The 21920-nt window shown below is 39.7% G+C and overlaps 1 protein-coding gene across 2 annotated transcripts in view; it reads right to left on the bottom strand.

Annotated features, from left to right (window-relative positions):
• LOC104681621 (chromodomain-helicase-DNA-binding protein 6-like) overlaps positions 1 to 21920 on the bottom strand; it is a 180294-nt gene that overhangs the window by 96743 nt on the left and 61631 nt on the right. For both annotated transcript variants that reach the window (XM_030915211.1, XM_030915212.1), the window contains exons 2-3: positions 20491 to 20541; positions 3300 to 3820 (exon numbers count right to left, since the gene is read on the bottom strand). In XM_030915211.1, coding sequence (XP_030771071.1) covers positions 3300 to 3820; positions 20491 to 20523 — 554 coding nt within the window. In that variant the 5' untranslated portion in view covers positions 20524 to 20541. The remainder of the gene's footprint in view (positions 1 to 3299; positions 3821 to 20490; positions 20542 to 21920) is intronic.

Genomic DNA, 21920 nt, shown 5'->3' on the forward strand with positions numbered 1-21920 from the left:
CTGGATTTTGTCCTGGAGGCAACAGGAGCAATCAGGGGGCAACAGGAACAATCAGAAGATTCTAAGCGGTTATAAATTGCTGAGGGAATCCCATTTCCCTGTCTCCATGTTTTCATGAGGAAAAGCATATTTTATTCCCAAGGATTGAAAAATACTGGAAATATATTTTCCACCTTTCTTCAAATTTATCTTACTTCCCCGATTGGGGAAATACCCAAATAGCAAGACTGGAAGAAGGAACGGAGCACACATGGCCCAGGACCGCCACCTCTGCTTCCGAGTGCCTGCAGTGCTGGCAGATAAACTCAACCGAGGGAGGAACAACAAGTCTGATGGTGGCCACAAGCTAATCAATGTTCTTCAATCCAGTTTACCAATAATAGAGCTGATAAATGAATGCCCATTTCTATTGACTATTTATCAACTGATTTAGAATTGAAAAGGGAGAAAAGGCGATTTGATTTACCACCACCACCACCACCACCACCACCACCACCACCACCATCACCACTGTTGCCAACATAAATAAAGGGGCCAACAGCAGTGCTTCAGAAAGACTAGCCAGGTGGCAGCTGGCAAGATGGACTGAAGGAGGAAAAGGCCAGAAGCCCGTAAATCAGTTGTGGAGCTCCTACAGTAATCCAAGCATTAAGTGAATCATTTATAACCATCAAGTATTATCCAGGGTCTAATCGATATCTGCTTAAATCAAAACATGTACTTGAGCCAATCTGCAAGAGTAAATCAAAGAGAACAAAAAACTAAGGCTTAATTACTAACATATGCATATATATATGTATGTGTGTGAATACATATACGTATTTTTAAATCAATTAACATGCTTCATATCTAAAACTGCTTCTGCCTACCAGTAGGATCACTAATTAAAGGAACCAAAACAATTTTATAAAGATATAAAAGAGAAGCAATCAACCAGTCCAGAACCCTGGAGTACACAGAAGACTTTCATTATGTTACAGATTGATATAATATAGCTCCAAAATAAAGAGAGAGAAAGCTCATGTAACTTGTCCACAGTTTTAAAGAGATGATCATTTCTGTCAACCTCCTCTAACAGGATGTCTCTTGGACTTCTAAACCTCAAAAGGTTCTGCTGTTTTCTAAGTTAGCAGCCTTTGAAAACACTACCAAGCACTTCTCCAAGTCACTTATATTTCATACAGCCTAATTAGATCAAATCAAGTTGTGTTAGTATTGCTACATTTATATAACAAAGCCTGTACATTTTCACTAGTCAGAATCCTGATTTTGCCTATACATTTGGCATCCAACACTTAGTTAAATGCCTCCTTATTCCCCCCAAAATGGAATTTATGACAATGTTTGCATACTCATCACTTTGTTTCAGACCTCATACAATGTAAACATGAATTCCTTAAAAAAAGAAGAGTTGTTAAAATTGCAATCAGAAACCAGTGGCTAAGTGGGCTCAGACACCTATGGCTTTCTAATGTCTTCTAGATACAAACCAAGACTCCTTATTAGGGCTATAAAACCCTCCTCTAATTATCCTAAATTCTCAAACACAATCTTTACTCCTTATTATTCTCTGTAATAATAATAATAAAAAGTCGCCACACTAGCTCATGTCCGATCCTCCTTCTTTATATATGCTATTACCCCAAAGTACCACCTCAGCTCCTCCAAAGTAATCTGGAGATGAAAACTATTTGCAGAGGTCGAACAGTCACTCACTCTGCTACTCCATCCACACACTGGAGATTAGAGTATGCTCACTAGGTTCACTAAGAAACAAATCCTGTAGGGTTTTAGTTAGGCAGAATCCTGAGTTTTGTCTACCTCTCTCTTGACCTTCTGTAAGGTATTTTACAGGTATTTTCTGTAATCTACATTCCTGGGATCCCACCCAAGTTTCTTTGGTAGAAGAACGATGAAATCCTCTGCCAGACAGAAGGGAGTGAATATTATGAGGCAAATTTTTAATTTGGATTAAGAAACCATCCATCTGGTCCCAACAAACTGTCCTTCTGAAAAAGAAGTGAACCATATAGTAAACTCCAGGTTGCAACACACACCCCTTAAAATGCATTCTTAAAATTACCTCCTTCATGCCTGACCAACACAGGTGTGATAGCCTCATTACTTTATGTTTTGTTAGTATCCACATCAGTCTCTGTGTTTTTTATGAGTGCTCTTGGTCTAAAATAATAGATACATAGATAAATGTAATTAACTTTCCTCTGCACTTAGATTTTAGACATGTAAATTCCTTAAGATAGGAGTCATATATTTGGTGTTTCCTCAAAATTCTAAATATAAACTTCTGCACAAGGAATTTAGAAACAAAATGAGAAATATCATATTTGTATATGATGACAGATATTGAGTTCCCTGCACAACGAATGCATTTGCTATCTTGATAGGATCTATACAGTGATTCTGTACCTATGCACTCTGGTCTCGCTGTAAGTCATTATGGTCTGCTCTGGTCTCATTTACTCAGCATTTCCTAAGCACTTGTCAATGTGTCAGGCACTGTGCTAGACATTGAACTAGATAAATAGATCAGGAATGGTCCTGCACTCAGAGCTTGGAACCTAGGGGAAGCTAGTCAGTCCTCAACTATCTGGAACTCTGTGCATACCGACGGCTCTCTTGGGCTTCCTGCACGACTGATTCCCGTGACTGTGCATCCTCCTCACAGCAGCTCCTCTGCCACTCTACACCACTGCTGTTCCAAAAATCACTGCCCTCTGTATCACACCTGGGATGTCACTTCCCTTACACCCTGTGCATGTTAACATTTTAATTCCTTTTTGTCCAAAAGGAATGGCAAGAAACTGCATGGCCAGTATTAATTAAGGTTATCTTTCTCTCATTAGGAGGTAAGAAAGGTGGTTCATTTTTGGCTGAAAGCTAATATGGACACAAAGAACACATAAACATGGATATAGGGGGCACATCTACACATCTGGCAGGATACCAGCTAGCAACTAAAGAATGCTAAGTACTAAGACCAAAAAGAATGGTTGGGGTCTGAAGAGGGTGGGGAATTCTTGGGAGTATCCTAAAAACACAAATGTTTTTTTGAAATGCCGCGACTTCAGAAATGCAATGAGAAAACAGCAACCTTCAAGGACAGTCCCTTGCATTAGCACCAAGGGGTTATCCCTGCTCCCCATCCTATACAGGTGAGATATGAAGCTTAGGCCCACAGAGTGCAGCAAGGTTGTGCCCAGGGGCTTGGGCCAATGCCAAAGGCAAATCATTCTGCACTGGCACAGGCAAGTGCTCAGAGAAGGAAGAAAGGAATGTACCTGGCCTTCCTGGACTTCGTCCTGGCTGCAGAGTCAGCGCAGCTCCTCTTCTCTTTGGCCTCCTTGGTGCCTGAGGCCTCCCGGGGCTTCCGTGTCTTCTTTACCCCATCTTTTTGCTTCGGCTCCTTGTGCTCCTTGGCCTTCTTCGGCTCCTTGGCCTTCCTGGGTTCCTTTGGCTCTTTCGGTTCTCGTTTCCTCTTTGGCTTGGGCTCTCTGTCCTTGCTTCCCTTTGCTGCACCCTCTTGGTCTCCTGGCTCCTTTTTCTTCCGTTTCTTCTTCACTCCAGTACCTCCTCCTCCACTGTCCTCCATCCCATTATGGGATGTCATTTTCCTAGGAAAAAGGGTAGCAGCTTCCTCTTCAGCAGTATATAGGTCCTTCTGGGGCAGACAGTGACTAGCAACATCTTCAATTTTCTCTTCTTGATCAGTGCTGCAGTCAAATGGGGATGGAGATTTGTAGTCAAAATTGACAGAGGCATCAGACATTGGGGAGTGATTCAAAACTTTTAAATTTGACAACTGTAAAAGAAAGAGAAATAAGCATATTACCCTTCCAATGCATACTTCATACAAAGAGACTTACCCAGTTTGAATACATGGATTTGCTCAACAAATATTTACTGAGTTCCCACTCTCTGTTAGTTCCTATTGTGATAGGCCTTGGAGACAGAGTGGCAAACAGGACATACACGGCCTTTAAACTTGGGGAGCTGTGCCAACGTGTTGTTAGCATACTAAATCAGGATCATCCAAAGATACACCTTTGATTTTAACTAAAAATTGTGCTGTTCTGTATGATCATCTAATCTAGCCATCAGACTGAGCACCAAATAACCTTTGGCCAATTGCAGAAACCAAACTACCTGTATAGGAGGAAGTTTTATTGTGATAGATGCCATTAGAAAGGATGTGTCACAGGTGCTGAAGGCATCCCCAAAATGGAAGTTGCAAAGCTGTTTTTGAGCACCAACAAACAAAAGTACAGCCCCCCAAAGTGACCACTTTTTAAGAAAACATCCCTTTGGGTATAGAAGTTATATCTCATTCTTTCAGGTCTGGTGTTGCAAAAAAATACTTACAATTTCATAACAAAGCTAAGGTTGGTGATAATCGGTAACAATGTGGGTGTTAGTTTCAAGGAATAGCACCTTCTCCTTGGTCTGGAACAAAGAAATAACTTAAGGAGAGCCTGGGAGGGATAAGCAGGCTTTCTAGGAAGACAGTTACAATCATCTTTGCATGATGGCTTAGAAACAGCACCATTTGTGAGGAACCTGTTCTCTTTACAAGAGGCCCAGCATGTGCTAAAGGGCACAGACAGTTGCCCAGGTGGCTTTCCCTTCAGTATGCCGGTTATCCATTCTGTGCTCAGACTTCCTGGCCCACCCTGGTAGTTACAGAGACTGTAACATTCAGCTGCGTATTTCCCCTTCTGTTTTTTCCAGTTTCTTTCCCTAGTCCAATGCTCCCAAACATAACAATGAGAATCCCAGGAGAAAAAGATGAAAGAAAAGAAAGATTTGGGGTGGGGAGGGGAAGAGATCTTTATCATATCAATACAGTCCAGCCTCATAAGCCTAAACACAAAGAGAACTGGTCATTCCGGCAGGACTCACTACTTTAAAAAAAAGAAAAAAGAAAAAAAAGAAAATAATTCAGTTTATGGTCTCATTACTGATTGAGCACTTGAGATGGCTTGGGAAAGGAGCTAAGTGGACAAAAGGAATTTAAAATCAAATGCAAAAAAAAAAAAATGGTTAAGGTGGTCAATTTTCTATCATATGCTTTTTACTACAATTTTAAAAACTGTTTTAATGGAATAAAAGGCAAGAAGAAATCTAGCAATGAGGTGACAGGTATCCAGGTGAAGCTCAGCTCCTGTGAAGTGCAGAGCCGTCCTCGGGAGATTCTTGAATTCTGTGCCAAGGACAGCTGGCCCTCAAGGAACAAGTTTTTGCTGAGCATGCAAGGGTGTACAGACTGAAAAAGGACAAGTCACAGGTTTCTTAGGCTTTCAAAGATAACATAAAAGATCTACTCCCACCGAGGCAGCTCTCTGAAGGTCAGAGTGAGACCCTGTCTTTTCAGCTCATATCTCACGTCCAGGTCTCTTTTCTGAAGGACAGGGGTCCCCAAATAAGCTAGAATCAGGTGGCAGTAAGGGGATATTCAATCCTTAGGCAATAGCAAGAGCAGCAGCTAACATTTATTGAAAACATGCCATATGGGTACACTAGGGCTTGTGCAAGGCATGTTTCATGACCTCTAAATCTTTATAACAATCCCACAGGGTCAATAAAAAGATGCCAGTTTTGTACACAGAGAAATGGAAGGTTAGTGATGTTAACTAGTGTGCCCAAGGCCAACGGCTACTGAGTGCAGGAGTTTAGATTTGAACTATCCATCTGGCCAAAGCTAACACTCATTTCATTGAGCATTGTATGACCTCCCAGGGAACTACAATGATTGCTAGGCCATGAGACCAGCATGATGAAACTTGGTTAGAAATGTTAAATGCAGCCAGGCATGGTGGTTCGCACCTGTAATACTAGCACTTTGTGAGGCTGAGGTGGGAGAACCGCTTGAGGTCAGGAGTTAGAGACCAGCCTGAGCAACACAGCAAGACCCTATCTCTAACAAAAAAAAATTTTTAAAACATTTGCCAGCAGTGGTGGTGCACACCTGTAGTCCTAGCTACATATGAGGCTGAGGCAGGAGGATCACTTGAGCCCAGGAGTTTGAAGTTACAATGAGCTATGATTGTGCCACTGCACTCCAGCCTGGGCAACAGAGCAAGACTCTATCTTTTAAAAATAAGAATAAAAGTTAAATGTGATGGCATATGCAATCACTTTGGGAAAGGTCATGCAGTTGTTGATGAAAAAGCAGGTACTAGTAATAAAATATATAAAATTACAATTGAAAAGTCTACCAGAAATGTTTATATTTTTAAGGCACCTTGTTGGGAACTATGAAAATATATTTGCTGAAGATTAAAAAATATTAGACAAAAAATAATTTCTTTCATGTGTCTCAAGGTCAGTGGGGGGAGAGGCAAAGAGCCTAAATAAAAGCTTTGTTTCAGCTTCTACCAAGGGCATTAAAGTACCACTTTGAAACTGGCCCTAAAACGAACAGGGTGGAGATGATGGGCCACAAGGTGCCAAAAATATTTTACAAATTATAACAACAATTTAAATAGAGACAAGAAGCTAGGAAAACAAGAATGAAATGGAGAGGGTCCGCGGGTAACACATGCAACAATGCTAGCTCAAAAACTGCACTGTTAGTAAAAAACCTGTTTCTGTGATTCAAAATTGTCAATCTACAATATTCCTGGAAAAGACACTTAAAGACATGAATCTAAATAAACCAGATCAGGTCAGTTGAAAAGGAGTTAGGAACTGATGAAAAAGTTACGGCCCTGGGCAGTGGTTCCCAGAGGTCCACAGACAAACCTTTAACAATTATTCAAGAACTTGAAAGTCAAAACAGATTCTAATTAAGAAAATCATCCAGAAAAACGAGTGTATCTGTTACATAATCTTCTTCATCAGTTATAACCATTTCCACACCTTTTCAACAGAAGGCCTTGAAATAATATGCTAAAACGCAGGCAGCAAAAACCAGTAAATTTCAGTACATCAGGTTAAAAAAAAATTAAACAAGCATATTTCACTGTATTTTTTTGTTTTGGGTCAGGAAACACAGATTTCTATCTGTAAGGAATCCATACATGGCTACCTGACATTCATTGCCTGTAAGCTGCTTCCAAGCTAGTCTTGTTCTCTATCCAAGTTCCCAAGGGATAGAGAGAGACAGCTTTTCATTCTTATTCATATAAACAGTATTTACTGGCCATTTAAATGTTTCTTCAAATATTGGCATGGCAAACAGGTATATATAGAGATGGAAGGTTGAAAGGGAAGATACTCTCCAAGTTGTGATGACATTTCCTGCTCCCAAATTTAAGATGATTCTTTCTTTGAAAGAAAAATTAAATAAAGTGATAGTATTAGACTTCCCTCAATTTTTCCTAAAAATTAAGCATATTTTATGTGAAATACAGTAATTAAGGAATTTAAATATTTTTCGTTTAAAACTTTAATACACTTATCAAAATAAATAACTTTTGCACTTTAAAGAACACTATCAAGAATGTACAGTCTGCCCTTTAAATCCATAGGTTCTGCATCTATGGAGTCAACCAACTGAGGATTGAAAATATTTGAAAACAAACAAACAATTAAAAATGACAATACAATAAAAATACATATTTAAAAACAATATACTACAACAACTATTTATGTAGCATTTGTGTTATGTTAGGTATTATAAGTAACCTAGAGATGATTTAAAGTGTACGAGAAGATGTGTATGGGTTATATACAAATACTATACCATTTTAAATAAGGGACTTGAGCATCCTCAGATTTTGGTATTCACGGAAGGCATTAGAACAATCCCCCATGGACGCTGAGGAACAACTGCATAAAGAAAATCCCCAAAATCGGTGAAAGTATTTGCAAATCATTTATTGGATAAAGGTCTAGTGTCTAGAATATATAAAGAATTCTTACAATTCAATAATAAAAAAGAACCAAATTCAAGCCCACAATGAGATATTATTTTATACCCACCTAAGATGGCTATAATAAAAAAGACAGACAACAATAATTTTGGCAAGGATACAGAGAAACTGAAACCTTCATACAGTGTTGGTGGGAATATAAAATGGTGAAGCCACTTAACAGTGACAGTCCTTCAAAAAGTTACACAGTTAGCAAATGATCTGGCAATTCCATCATAGATAGACACACACACAGAATTGAAAACAGGTGTTTAAACAAAAACTTATACACAAATGTTCACAGCAGCACTATTCACAATAGCCAAAACATGGAAGAAACCCAGTCCATCAACAGATGAACAGGCAAACAAAATGTGGTATGTCCATACAATGGCATATTATTCAGCCATAAAAAGGAGTGAAGTGGGGCTGGGCACAGGGGCCCACACCTACCACCCCAGCACTTTGGGAGGCCAAGATAGGCAGATCACATGAGGTCAGGAGTTCAAGACCAGCCTGGCCATACATGGCGAAACCCCATCTCTACTAAAAACACAAAAATTAGCCAGGTGGGGTGGCACGCACCTGTAATCCCAGCTACTTGGGAGGCTGAGGCAGGAGAATCGCTTGAGCTTGGGAGGTGGAGGCTGCAGTGAGCTGAGATCATGCCACTGCATACCAGCCTAGACGACAAAGTGACTCTGTCTCCAAAAAAAAGAGTGAAGAGTGAAGTACTAAAACATGCTATACCATGGAGAGACCTTGAAAACATGCCAAATGAAATAAGCCAGACACAAAAGGCCACATATTGTATAATACAATTTATATGAAATACTCAGAAAAAAACAAACTCAAAGAGACAAGTTGGGGGTTACGAAAACATTCTGAAATTAAATAGTGGTGATGCTTACACAATCTTGTCAATATTCTAAAAACCACGAAATTGCACATTTTAAAAGGGTGGATTTTATAGTAAATTATATTTTCATTTTGAAAAATCCAATACAAGGACATACCAAAAATGGTGCGCTCATATATTGCTGGCAAGAGTATCAGCTATTAAAAGCCTTTTTTTTTTTTTTTTTTTTGCAGGACAGAGTAGCAACATGCAGTGAATTCTTGCAATTTTATGTTGCCTCAACATCCATTTTGGATGTACACTGGACTTTCTCATACCAGAAGTGGAGCTTGATCACCCTTGATACAGTTTCTACCCTTGACACTGCCTCCTCCCAGTTCCTTAAGGTGGTCAATCCCGATATCTGCCTGTTACAACTGCCTCCTGGTGACCACCCACCTATGGGACAGCCAGAGAGCCCACCTATGTGTCTTGTCCCACTGACTCCCATACCCTGCATGGACTGCCCAGATACGCCGCAGTGACTCCACTGAATTCTAACTGCTTGCTCTAAACCCAGCAATTAGAACTCCCTGCAGGAAACCTGCTAGGGTAATGGGTAATGGCCTGGACCCCATGAAGGCTTTGATCCATCGGTTCATCTTTCTATCTCTTGCTCCCCACACACTGACTGAACAGGCATGCCCTGGACAGCTCTTCACTTCTCATGGGGCCTGTGAGGTGTGCTGCTCTCTTCTCTCTAGGATCTGCAAGTAATAAAACTGCCTCTGTTATTTCACATGTTTTGTTATGCTGTCTTCTCTGTAAATCACCTGACTGACACACATTAACCTAACTCTCCTTCTGGTCAGGGCTCTCCTAGAGAGTGGTTATCTTGGTAGGAATAAATTGGACACAGGACACAGGTTAGACAAGAGCCACAAGGAGTCTGCCAATATAAGTAAGTCTTCTGTGAAAGGGACACCTGGTCACTGGTCACTTGCATTAGGCTGCCTCCAGGATAGAGAAGTATCTGGTGAAAGGCACACTGTAAACACACATGACCACCTCCCTGGGGCCCCATCAGGGCAGGGCTATAAATTATAGCCACTGTCCAGGGAGTAACCTTAAGACCAAATTAGAGAAAAATATAACACAACAATATAAAATTTTAATTGTGGATATTCTTTTAAACCGGGCAACTTCTCTTCTAGGGCATAAATAAAGGAAACACATAAGTACTCCAAAGGATTATGTATAAGAATATCTGATACACAATTGTGTTTAATAGAGAAAAAAGCTATAAATAACCTGTTTGCCAATCTTTAGGAAAATATTTAAATTAATAGTGCACCCACCATCTGGAATAATACTATGCAGCCATTATTATACAGAGGTTTAAAAGACATGAAACATGCCTACATTTGGGAAGCAAAAAAAGAAAACCTATGGTCTAATCACATTGTTTTTAAAAACAAAAAGCTAGCTATATGAATGCTAGCTTTTTAAAACAATTTTTTAAAGTCTGCAAGGGCACAGACCAAATGTTAACCATCATTATGTGTGGGTGATACGACTATGGGCAGCTTTCACTTCTTTTTTGTTCTTTGTTTTTACCTGTCTCCCATGAGTAGAATATAAGCTTCAAGAGGCAGTGATTCTGTGGTAGTATCTAGAAAAGTACCTGGCTTATGGTATAATTCAATCCTGTGGTTACTGAATGAAACAGTTATCTACAATTTGGAAAAGAGAAAAACAAAGTCTATAGAATTGTACATGTAAACAGAAATGGCAATAAATATCTGTGCATAGAAAAATAATGGAAGAAAAACAAAACGTTAATAGTAATCATTTGAGGCTATGCAAATTTGGTTGTTTAATTTTTAACAGACATCTACAATTTCAATAATGAGAATGTATTACTTTCATGGTATTTTTAACAGAAAAACTTTCACATACATGTAATAGAAAATCTTTACAGACTTCTGTAACAAATGGGAAAAACTGTTTTACCAGACAATTCATGTTTCTCCCAATCATAAGGATTCAAGAATCAAAGGCAGAATGAGAGGTGCCAGCACTGACAGATTACATTTGACTGAGGTGCAGGACAAAGTGCGCACTTTGCACCTGGGCTGGAAAGGCCACCACACCCCCTTCATCCAGCTGTACTTCCTTGCACCTCAAACCCAAGTAGTGAGCAAGGCCTGGCCAACTCCTGCTGCTGGCTGGCTTTGGAGTCTTCTATCTTTCCCAGCAGGGAGAATATGGTGTTCCGTGTCAGAAATTAGCTAAACATAAAAATGAGTAGAAAAAAATCATAAAAATTTGCAACCTTCTATCTTTTTTTAAAAGTTCAAATAATAAAAATGAGAATTCAAAGTAAGAGGTAACTGTTCCTATTAATAAATCAGTTCGTGGACAACATTTGAGGTAGCTAAAGTTATTTCCTAATTAAAATTAGGATTGTCTTATTTTTTCACCTTCACTTTCTTCTGAAAGTTTTTTTAAAAAACAGGTATTTGACTACGGAACATACTAAATGCAGAAACAAAACAAAACCCACATGTCCTCGGCTTTTATTTTGCTGCAATTGTACTGCAACTTACCCATTCGGCAAAGATATCTGTATGGAATTAGCAAGACTGACCAGAGTAGGGGCAGGAACAACGTCTGTCCGATTGTTTGTGCATTTGTATGTCTCCTTCTCTCTCTGTTTCTTTTTCTGTATTTAGTATATAGACAGTCCCCGACTCATAATGGTTTGACTTACGAATTTTCAACTTGATGACAGGTTTGTCAGGACATAACTTCATTGTGAAGTCCAGGAACATTTCTATTTCAATCTATCTCTACTGAGGAGACCTGTGCTTTAGGTGACAAAGCAGGTACTTTGATCCTGATGTTCTTCACACAGTCACAGCTGGTTAGAACCAGGAGGAAGAGAGTTCAGTTGCAGGTATTTAAGGATAATTCAGGTGGAGAAATCCAGTAGGTTCTTGGATAATTTTCCAAGAAAAATTTCTACAAGAATGAATTAGACTACCCAGCAAGAATAAAGAGAGAAGGAAAACAGGACCAAAACCTGACACATGCTAATGTTTCAGGATCACCAGAGGAAGAAGAACCTACAGAGTGAGAAGGAACAGTGAGATAAGCAAAGTGGGTGGGAAAAAAATGTAAGACTGAAAGCATGGTATCTCAGAAGCCTGAAGAAGAGAGCATTCCAAGACAGAATCATCACAGGTGTCCAACACTACTGAGAAGCAGGTAAGTGAAGCACTAAAGAGTGGTCAAAGGTAGCCGGGCGAGGTGGCGGGCGCCTGTAGTCCCAGCCACTCGGGAGGCTGAGGCAGGAGAATGGTGTGAACCCGGGAGGCGGAGCTTGCAGTGAGCTGAGATACGGCCACTGTACTCCAGCCTGGGCGACAGAGCGAGACTCCGTCTCAAAAAAAAAAAAAAAAGAGTGGTCAAAGGATTTGGTAATGCCATTTTTTTCAAAACCTTTCCACCCCCAAATACTTGACTCATTTTTAGTCCCCACCTCCACTTCCATATTTTTGCAATTAAAATGGAGAGACGGGGATAGGAGATACTTTTCTCTTATGATGTTTCAAGAGTCTTAGAAATTTGAAATCTCTAAATCTGCAGTCAACCTAATTCTTGTTAACTCTAGGCAGTAACAAAAACTGTGGGCTAGTAAATGACTAAATGTGGATGCTGAGAGGGAAGAATGAGGAGGAGAGAGGGAAAGTAATAATAAGTGCCTGTGTTGTTTTTGGAAACTACTTTTATTTCCAACTATGGTTTTGGGTAGACCAAAACCTCACAGTAACTCAATTTCCTAATCTGCCTAAGTGGAATGATGTTTGCTCCACCAACCAAGGCCAGGAGATACGTCTTTTAGAATTATTTGCTGATATATTCTAGGACGAGTAGATGCTGAACAGAAACTAGCGGTGTGAATAAGACTATTTTCCTACCTCTTCATTCCTGGCCCACATGTAGTTTTACTGTAGCTTTAGGCTACCGGAGGCCCAAGGCCCAAAACTTAGGCCAATTCTGCTCCTATCACTGCCAATAATAAACCAGCACCCGGGCCTAGAGTTAGAAAGACTGTATTCATGGATAAGGAATTGTTCTTTTATATATCTCAGCCTTGTAGTCACAATGACTTTGAGCACCCAGAATTGTTCTGATATTTTAAATATAGAATGGATGCCAAGGCCAGGTGCGGTGGCTCACGCCTGTAATCCCTGCACTTTGGGAGGCTGAGGCTGGCGGATCACAAGGTCAGGAGATCGAGACCATCCTGGCCAACATGGTGAAACCCCATTTCTACTAAAAATTTAAAAAACTAGCTGGGTGTGGTGGTGTGTGCCTGTAATCCCAGCTACTCCGGAGGCTGAGACAGGAGAATTGCTTGAATCCGGGAGGCGGGGATTGCAGTGAGCCAAGATCATGCCACTGCACTCCAGCCTGGCGACAGAGACTACCTCAAAAAAAAAAAAAAGGATGTCAATAATACTACTAGTTAATTTTACTAAGAATTGGGTATTAGGAAGATACTAAGCTTACTGAGTGTATCACCAAAACAACCTTAAGATAGAGGCATATTATAACTCCATTTTAGAGTAGAAGCCTAGAAAGACTAAATAACTCACCTTGGTCCCATGGCTAGTAAGTGGTAAAGCTAAGATTTGGGATTTGACTCCTATTTCAAGGGCCACTGCTCTTAATCACTTCACATTGTCTCGTGTACTGGATACAACAAACTTAGAAATAAGAATCAGCAAGAACCTCTAACCAACCTCTATTTCGTTTCCATCACCCATTCCCCAACACAGCTGTATCTCCTCAACCTTTCCCCAGATGACTTTCAATTCACTAACTTTTCCTCTTCTATCCATTTCTTCATAAATCCACTTGTTCTCCAGATCAGATGAGAAACACATCAAGAATAAACAATTTATTAAATGAACGTATATTAAATAAATGTAGTAGGACATATATTAAATAAATAAGACTTTTCAACTTCACCCAGAAGGGTCCCAAGACAAGGGTCATTTTAAACAGGGACTTGGCAGCTACCAAAGATCTACCACCAACATCGTAAGAACATAGTTAGCAGCAGACATATTTCTTTTATCCTTACAAAATGAGAACGTTTTATTCTCAGTATCTAAATATTACATAGTTCCTGGACAGTAAGCTCATGATAAAGTTACAAACCATATCAAAATGAAAAAGACGCTCCTATTGCACTTCTGTTTTTTTCATAATACTTCAACCCTTTGGGGTAGTTTTCCCAAGGATGAATCAAAGTTATGCAGAGTGGCCAGGCACAGTGGCTCATTCCTGTAATCCTAGCACTTTGGGAGGCTGAGACGGGAGGACTGCCTGAGTTGAGAAGTTTGAGACCAGCCTGGGCAAAATAGTGAAACCCCATCTGTACTAAAATACAAAAAAATCAGCCAGGTGTGGTGGCGGGTGCCTGTAATCCCAGCTACTCAGAAGGCTGAGGCATGAGAATTGTTTGAACCCAGGAGGTAGAGGTTGCAGTGAGCTGAGATTGTACTACTACACTACAGCCTGGGCAACAAAACAAAACTCTGTCTCAAAAAAAACAAAGTTAGGCAGAGGAAGACAATTCTTCACAGTCACATCAATACTCGTGTGCGAGCTAAAAATGTCACAGATCCAAATCCTTCATCATCACTTTGAAGCTGCGCCAAAAACTTGGTCACCAGAGGTTCCCAGACTCCTCTGGTCAAGACAGGAGGCGAGGCAATTCCATTAGCTGTTTTTAAGTAGCCTTTTTTATGATAGTGTTTTCTACATGTAAACTTACAAGACTTACAGCTTCTTTATGCATAGGATTTTAAAATTAGCAGCTTATTTCCATTAAAATTTTGTGTCTGTCTCATAAATGCTAGTGATAACATTAGTAACATGAATTAAATGAACCACAGTGCAATTTAAATATTAATATATTATAATTAATCCTACTATATAGTTTAATGTTAATATTTTATACTAAAATTAAAATATTAGCATTTTAATACTAAAATATTACATAGTAATATGATTACTACATAATCATATGTGCATTACATAATCATATAATCATGATACTATATCATAGTAATCATATTACTGTGTATGTAGAGTAATATTACTATATCATAGTAATATAGGATTACTATGTAATATTTTAGTTAAAACTGTGTCAACTTACATACAATTTACTTTGGTCTTATAAATACCATAAATAAATGTACTGGCAAACTCTATGATTCTAGTCAGGATGGGCCTCTGAGGTTGAGTTCAAACTCCCATCTCATTCTTTCTAACATACAAAGAATTAGGAGAGAGAGAAAATAATAACTAATAAGTTCTGGAGACAGGGAGCTTTACTGCTTACAAGGCACATGGCACAGCTGTGCAGCTCAACGTCTCCGGATGTCCTTCTTTTTTTTTTTTGAGACAGAGTCTCGCTCTGTCCCCCAGGCTGGAGTGCAGTGGCGCCATCTCGGCTCACTGCAAGCTCGATCTCCCAGGTTCACGCCATTCTCCTGCCTCAGCCTCCTGAGTAGCCGGGACTACAGGTGCCTGCCACCGCGCCCAGCTAATTTTTTGTGTGTGTTTTTAGTAGAGACCATGGTTTCACCATGGTCTCGATCTCCTGACCTTGTGATCCACCCACCTCGGCCTCCCAAAGTGCTGGGATTATAGGCGTGAGCCACCGCGCCCGGCCCGGATGTCCTTGTTTATATGAAGCTAAAGCCTATACTCCTCTAACTCTCCCCCACATGTCCCATCGTTTCCACAGGTCCAGCAATAGACACATTTAACCTCTTTTCCACATGATGCCCTTAAGTCTTCACTTCTTCAGGTTACACAGTCCTAGCTTCATCCACAGTTCACATTATATAAGTCAGTGTTATTTTGCCATCCCAGTGACTTATTCTGGCCTCGAGTGTATGTTTCAGAACATAAAGTGAGTAAGAATAATGAAAAAAAAATCTATTAAGATATGTTCAAAGAGGGAAAAGCATTTAATGCTCAGATTTCTTTTCCTTTTTGGAGGAGGGAGGAGAAAGGAGGTGGATAGGTACCTTTTAAGTCCTTTTGAAACATGATTCTAGGGTGAGGCTGTTTAGTCATCTAGGCTAGTATTAGCCCAGATGATCTTCAGAGCCTCTGCAGATGAGGCCAAAAAGTCTTAAAAGTAAATTATTCACTCAACCATATTACCAACTTTGCTATTCTTCCTCTTTCACTATTCTGAATTATGGATCATGATTTAGTGAGCCATACTACTAGTAAACTTGAGTCCTCATCTCTCCCTAGAGGACTTCTGGGACCAATTCTTTTGGGAACTATTCTTTGTCCTAGTTCAACCTCGGTCACCATCCAAAACTTAGCACCACACTCCACGCCTTTCCTTTCTCCCTTCCCACCATGTCTTTCAACTTCCCAAATCCACCCTCTTCCCTTCTAAGCTTTCCTCCTGAGGCCCCTGAAGCAAAAAGCCTGAAACCCAGCTCCCCACAGAAGACATTGCCTCTTTTTAGAACTCTCTCAATTTCTTTGGTGGGGCTGACCTTCCCTCGGCCTCCATACTCTCCAATTCCAGGGCATGATCTTCCACCACACGGTAAAACTGGCTCTTCCGGGGTATATTTCCTTCCCTGGTTATATTAATAGCTTGTAATCAGGCTAGAAATTTCTTGAGAAATTGTTTTAGTTACTACTGGACCTGACCCCAAGTAGAATGCAAATATTTCTGAATTAATATTAATGAATTAATGCTGAAAAACTCAACAAATATTTGTTGAGTGAATAAATTATACCCATATTCACTCCAGGGAAGAAACTAAGGTCTAATAATCTGAAAGTCTTTGAGATTCTCACAGTACATCTGAAGAAAACTCTTCTCATCTTTATGTTTTCTAGAGGACCTAAGAATTCATACCCAACTCTTGGCATGGGGTCAGGAAGCAAGATTCTCCTGTAGTTACTCAGGTCTGGGTTACTTCCTAGGCACAGCTCCAAGCTGTCATCCTACTTACAATATTATGTATTTCTATTGCATTCACTGTTTATTAACTGTCTTCTACACTGGATATGTGGTCCCAAAGCCCTCTTACCCCTTAAGATTACACTTGCCTGCAGACCATATTATATATTACATAATATTTATCACTTTTTATGTTTTTTCCCAGTGCCAAGCAAGGAGCTGAGATGAATAAAAATCAATATTCTTATATCACAGTTTTGTTGTTGCTAACATTAGGATGTGCCCTCTTGCAAAGAAGTATTTACAACGATGTTATACATCAATAGTGCCACATAGGTTTTCAATGATTAGAGTTCGCATTTTATTTTTATAATTTTTCTTTTGCCTAATAATGCTTAGTCATCTTAAGAATTAAACATATTTCTTAGAAGCAGTTTAGTTCTTTATAATGTAGATAAAAGTCTATAGTTCTCCTGAGTGATTCACTTTTAAACGTTTTATTAAAGTCTGTTTTCTCACAACGCTTGTTTAGGCAAAACAAAGTCAATCTCTAAACCCTTTGTTCTGGGCACATTACACCTATTATGCCTTTTCTGGTTAATAAGAAGCACTATTGTTTATTACTGAGTTTTGATTTAATTTGTAAAAATCTACCATCTCAATTTACCTTGATAAGATTTTGAACAAAGAAATGAGGAATATCAAGATCAGAGTGTATTTACATGCTATTTTTCTCCAAGGAAGAGGAAAGTGAATTAATAGGAATGAGGGTTTTTAAAAGGTGGATGTTTTATTTGCTGCTACTTCTAACACCTCAGAATCATGGTAAAAGACAAAGTTAGATGGTTACTTTTATTGTTAAACTGAAAGATTTCCTTGTCACTGACAAACTGAACACCAAGTACTTGACAAATTACCCCACTTAATCCTACTCTTATGATGTGAGGCACGTTATGATTACTCCCATTTAAGTGACAGAAAAACAAGGCTGGCTTTTGTCTTCCAGCTCAAAGGAGGCCAAGGTGCAACTTTCTTTGGTTGTCCTGAATCGGATTCATCTGACACCAGCTGCCTCCACCATGCTTCTGAAGTTTGACCCCAGTGAGATCAGAGTCTGTACGTGAGGTGCACCGGGGGGGAAAGTCAGTGCCATGTCTGCACCGGCTCCTAAGATCAGTCCCCTGGGTCCGTCTCCCAGACAGGTTGGTGATGACATTGCCAAGGCAACTGGTGACTGGAAGGGTCTAAGGATTACAGTGAAACTGACCGTTCAGAACATACAGGCCCAGATTGAGGTGGTACCTTCTTCTTCTGCCCTGATCATCAAAACCCTCAAGGAACCACCAAGAGACAGAAAGAAACAGAAAAACATTAAATATAGTAGAAATATCACTTTTAATGAGATTGTTAACATTGCTCGACAGATGCAGCACCAATCTTTAGCCAGAGAACTCTCTGGAACTATTAAAGAGCTCCTGGGGACTGCCCAGTCTGTGGTCTGCAATGTTGATGGCCACCCCCTCATGACATCATGGATGACATCAACAGTGGTGTGGTGGAATGCCCAACTAGTTAAGAAGCACAAAGGAAAAATTTCCATAAAGGATCATTTGACAAGGCTGAAGTTATCCAAAGTTATACAACTAAATCGTAGGGTCAGAGTTTCAATCCTGTTCTATGGAAATCAAAGCTGAAGTTCACTCCAGAACATGAGCCTCTTCTCTGTTAGGCACTGAATTCTCCATCCTGGAGTCTATATATTGCTTTAATTTGAACATAATTTTCTATTTTCATTCTCTGCAACTTCTTGCAGTTCAGTTATCAGTATGGCCTACCATCAGTATTTATAAGAGAAGCAGGATAAAGTCTTTCTGAAAGTTGCTCACTTCTTTAACCTGCTTCTCTATCCTATCTAATATTAACTTTTAAATGAAAAATCCTATTCTGTTCATCATCAACATTACCATGAGGTCTAAAACAAAAACCATCCAACTGAAGCTACATAACAGCTGGCTAATATACCAAAGGTCTTAACATGAACCAGTAAAATCTCACAGAAAGAAACCAGAATTCATTTTGGTGTAATCACTATAGAATGTTTTGATTTAAATAAATGCTTATCTTAAAGGATGCCTAAAAATAAATGAATGTGAAGACTGCTTTAAGAAATATAAACCTGCTCACATATCACAAATGACAATAGTTTTGAGGGTTTGGGGTTCTCTTCAGTAATGTGTTCTTTGAGACGGAGTCTTGCTCTTGTCCAGGCTGGAGTCCAATGGCACAATCTCGGCTCACTGCAACCTCCACCTCCCAGGTTCAAGTGATTCTCCTGTCTCAGCCTCCTGAGTAGCTGGGATTACAGGCACTCGCCACCATGCCCAGCTAATTTTTTTGTATTTTTAGTAGAGACAGGGTTTCGCCATGTTGGCCAGGCTGGTCTCAAACTCCTGACCTCAGGTGATCCGCCTACCTCGGCCTCCAAAAGTTCTGGAATCACAGGTGTGAGCCACTGCGTCCAGCCAGTAATGTGTTCTTTTTAACAAACAGCAGTATAATATTCCACTAGGTGGGTGAGCTATGATTTAAACAGTCCCCTTTTTGATGGATATGTATGTTCTTTTCCATTTTTGCTATCATACGTGAAACAGCAATTTAAGCCTTTATATACACAGTTTTGCACACCTGAGTATATCCACGGGAGAAGTTCCTGATACATGGAACTGCATTCCATGTAGTGTTTGCCTATCAGCTGACAACTCTCTGAGCTAGGACAGATATAAATCCAGTGTGTAGACAGTATTTAGTCACTGCTCTTCTTGTTATCTGGCAGCAGATAAGTTAACTAATTCCCCAAACCAACCTATCCTTTGAGGACAGACCAGGGGGTAGTCTTTGTAACCATAACCCTGAGACATAACCCTACGTCACCCTATTATTAGACTAGGGTTCCCTAGAAGCAAACTGGAAAAGTAAGAGTGGCTAGTCTCACCCAACCTCTTTTTTACAGAGTCCCAGTGAAAAGTAGGGATCTAGATACCCCACTTCCCAGGTTGTCATTCAATTCTGTAAAAGAAAAACCAGCCTATCAGAAATAGCCCATTTCCAAGAGACAGAGACAGGTCTCCCATCTGACCTCCCTGAGTGAGGTCTCAGAGTTCCTTTGAATATATTACACTCAGGGCACAGCAGTACCAACCAAGGAAAGAGATCCTGGCAAGATAAATCACACTCTCCATCCCACACCCCCTTCAAAAAACCAAATGCCAAAGAGTTGATGCTCCTGTTCTTCTAATTATTTCGCTATTCTTCTCTCTAGGAGGAACCCATCCACCGATCATTACTTACAAAATCATAAATAAGGATTTTGTAAGTAAGAATGCTTTTAGTTTAACCAAAAATCCAGATGGATAGAAGGATAAATATATAAACTATAAAGAATTGGTCACATCTCTCTTTCAGAAAAGACTCAGAAAGCTATTCAAAGGGAGGAAATGTTTCTCTTCTACTTGGCTAATTTGAATAATATTCTGATATACAGTTTTCATTACATTTACTCCTACGTGAAGATGAACTGAGCAACAAGAAAAATCCACATTATTAAGTCATTCAGAACAGAGCTCTCAGTTACTATAATACAGGCAACAGAGAAAGTACCAAAGATTAAGGGATGAGCCAACACTGCCAGTGTCTCCCCTTGTTGAAAAAGCACCAAGATACCCCAGATGCATTCACTTAAAAGACATGTGATTGCTTACCTGCTTCTCCTTCTTCTGTATTTTCATTTTCATCTATTGAGGAAGATATTTCTGTAAAACATTTTTAAAAAGGCAAAGATTATGACAAAACCCAAAATAAAACATTTTCAACATCTCCAGATTAACTGTAACACACAAGGAAAACAAACAGGGGATTACTTCTGCAGAACATTTATGTCCAACAACCCCCAGAGCCCTAAGTGTAGACCTAATTAGATCTAACTCTATTAGACCCTAATTTATTGCACCCAATAAAATGATGTCAAAAGGATATTGTCTTTGTAGATTAAATCAGTTATAAAAGATGCTGGCATGTATGAAAGTTAGTGGTAACTAATAAAGGAACAAAAACAGTAACATGCCTTCATTGAGGGGTATTAGGAGATGGGGAGGAAATAAGGTAAGCCCTCATCCCTTTTGGAAGAAAACAATCAATGATGTCTATAATTGATAAATCAAGAAATAGAAATATAGACAAGGCCGGGCGCGGTGGCTCAAGCCTGTAATCCCAGCACTTTGGGAGGCCGAGACAGGCAGATCGCGAGGTCAGGAGATCGAGACCAGCCTGGCTAACACGGTGAAACACCGTCTCTACTAAAAAAAATACAAAAAACTAGCCAGGCGAGGTAGCGGGCGCCTGTAGTCCCAGCTACTCGGGAGGCTGAGGCAGGAGAATGGCGTAAACCCGGGAGGCGGAGCTTGCAGTGAGCTGAGATCCCGCCACTGCACTCCAGCCTGGGCCAGAGTGAGACTCCGTTTCAAAAAAAAAAAAAAAAGAAAGAAAGAAATATAGACAATAAAAAAGAGCTAAGAGTTCAATGCAATTCTCTCTAAGGAGACAGGATTTGGTATATTATTTGATGTTTTAAACCATGTGCATTTATTACTTGAAAAAATAATTTCATTGCAATACTTCATATTTTTTTTTTTAAAGGACTGATTTTATTCTACCCAGGACTTAAGCCCCCATCCCCACTGCAACCATAATGTCCTTGATGACACTGCACTTCTCATAAATGACTTGTGAACACCATAAAAGCCCAGTAATTGTCTTCAGAGGTACAAAGGCATGTTGGGGCATCTCAGGGAAAAGAATAAACCCTAGTGTAGGAAACCCAGAATTTGGGGCTGCCAGCATCACTAACTAGTACTACCGCTTCAGATCTGAAGCTCTTAACCTTCCTCACATACAAACAATACAAGGATCATAGTATCTCAGGCTTCTGGTTCTAGCCGGGATATAAACACTACTTCCTATTTTTTGTTGACTTTGATTTCCTGGTCATCCCACACAGCTACAAAACACCACTCACTCAGAAAACCAAAATACCCTTAAGTTTCCTAATTATTTCTCATATCCAAATGAATGGGATATGTAGGCATTAAGTATTAACAGAGCTTTTAAGATTACAGCTTTAAGATTAAAGTGA

This window comes from Rhinopithecus roxellana, chromosome 13 (genome assembly GCF_007565055.1).
Source record: "Rhinopithecus roxellana isolate Shanxi Qingling chromosome 13, ASM756505v1, whole genome shotgun sequence".
Taxonomy (NCBI): Eukaryota; Metazoa; Chordata; class Mammalia; order Primates; family Cercopithecidae; genus Rhinopithecus; species Rhinopithecus roxellana.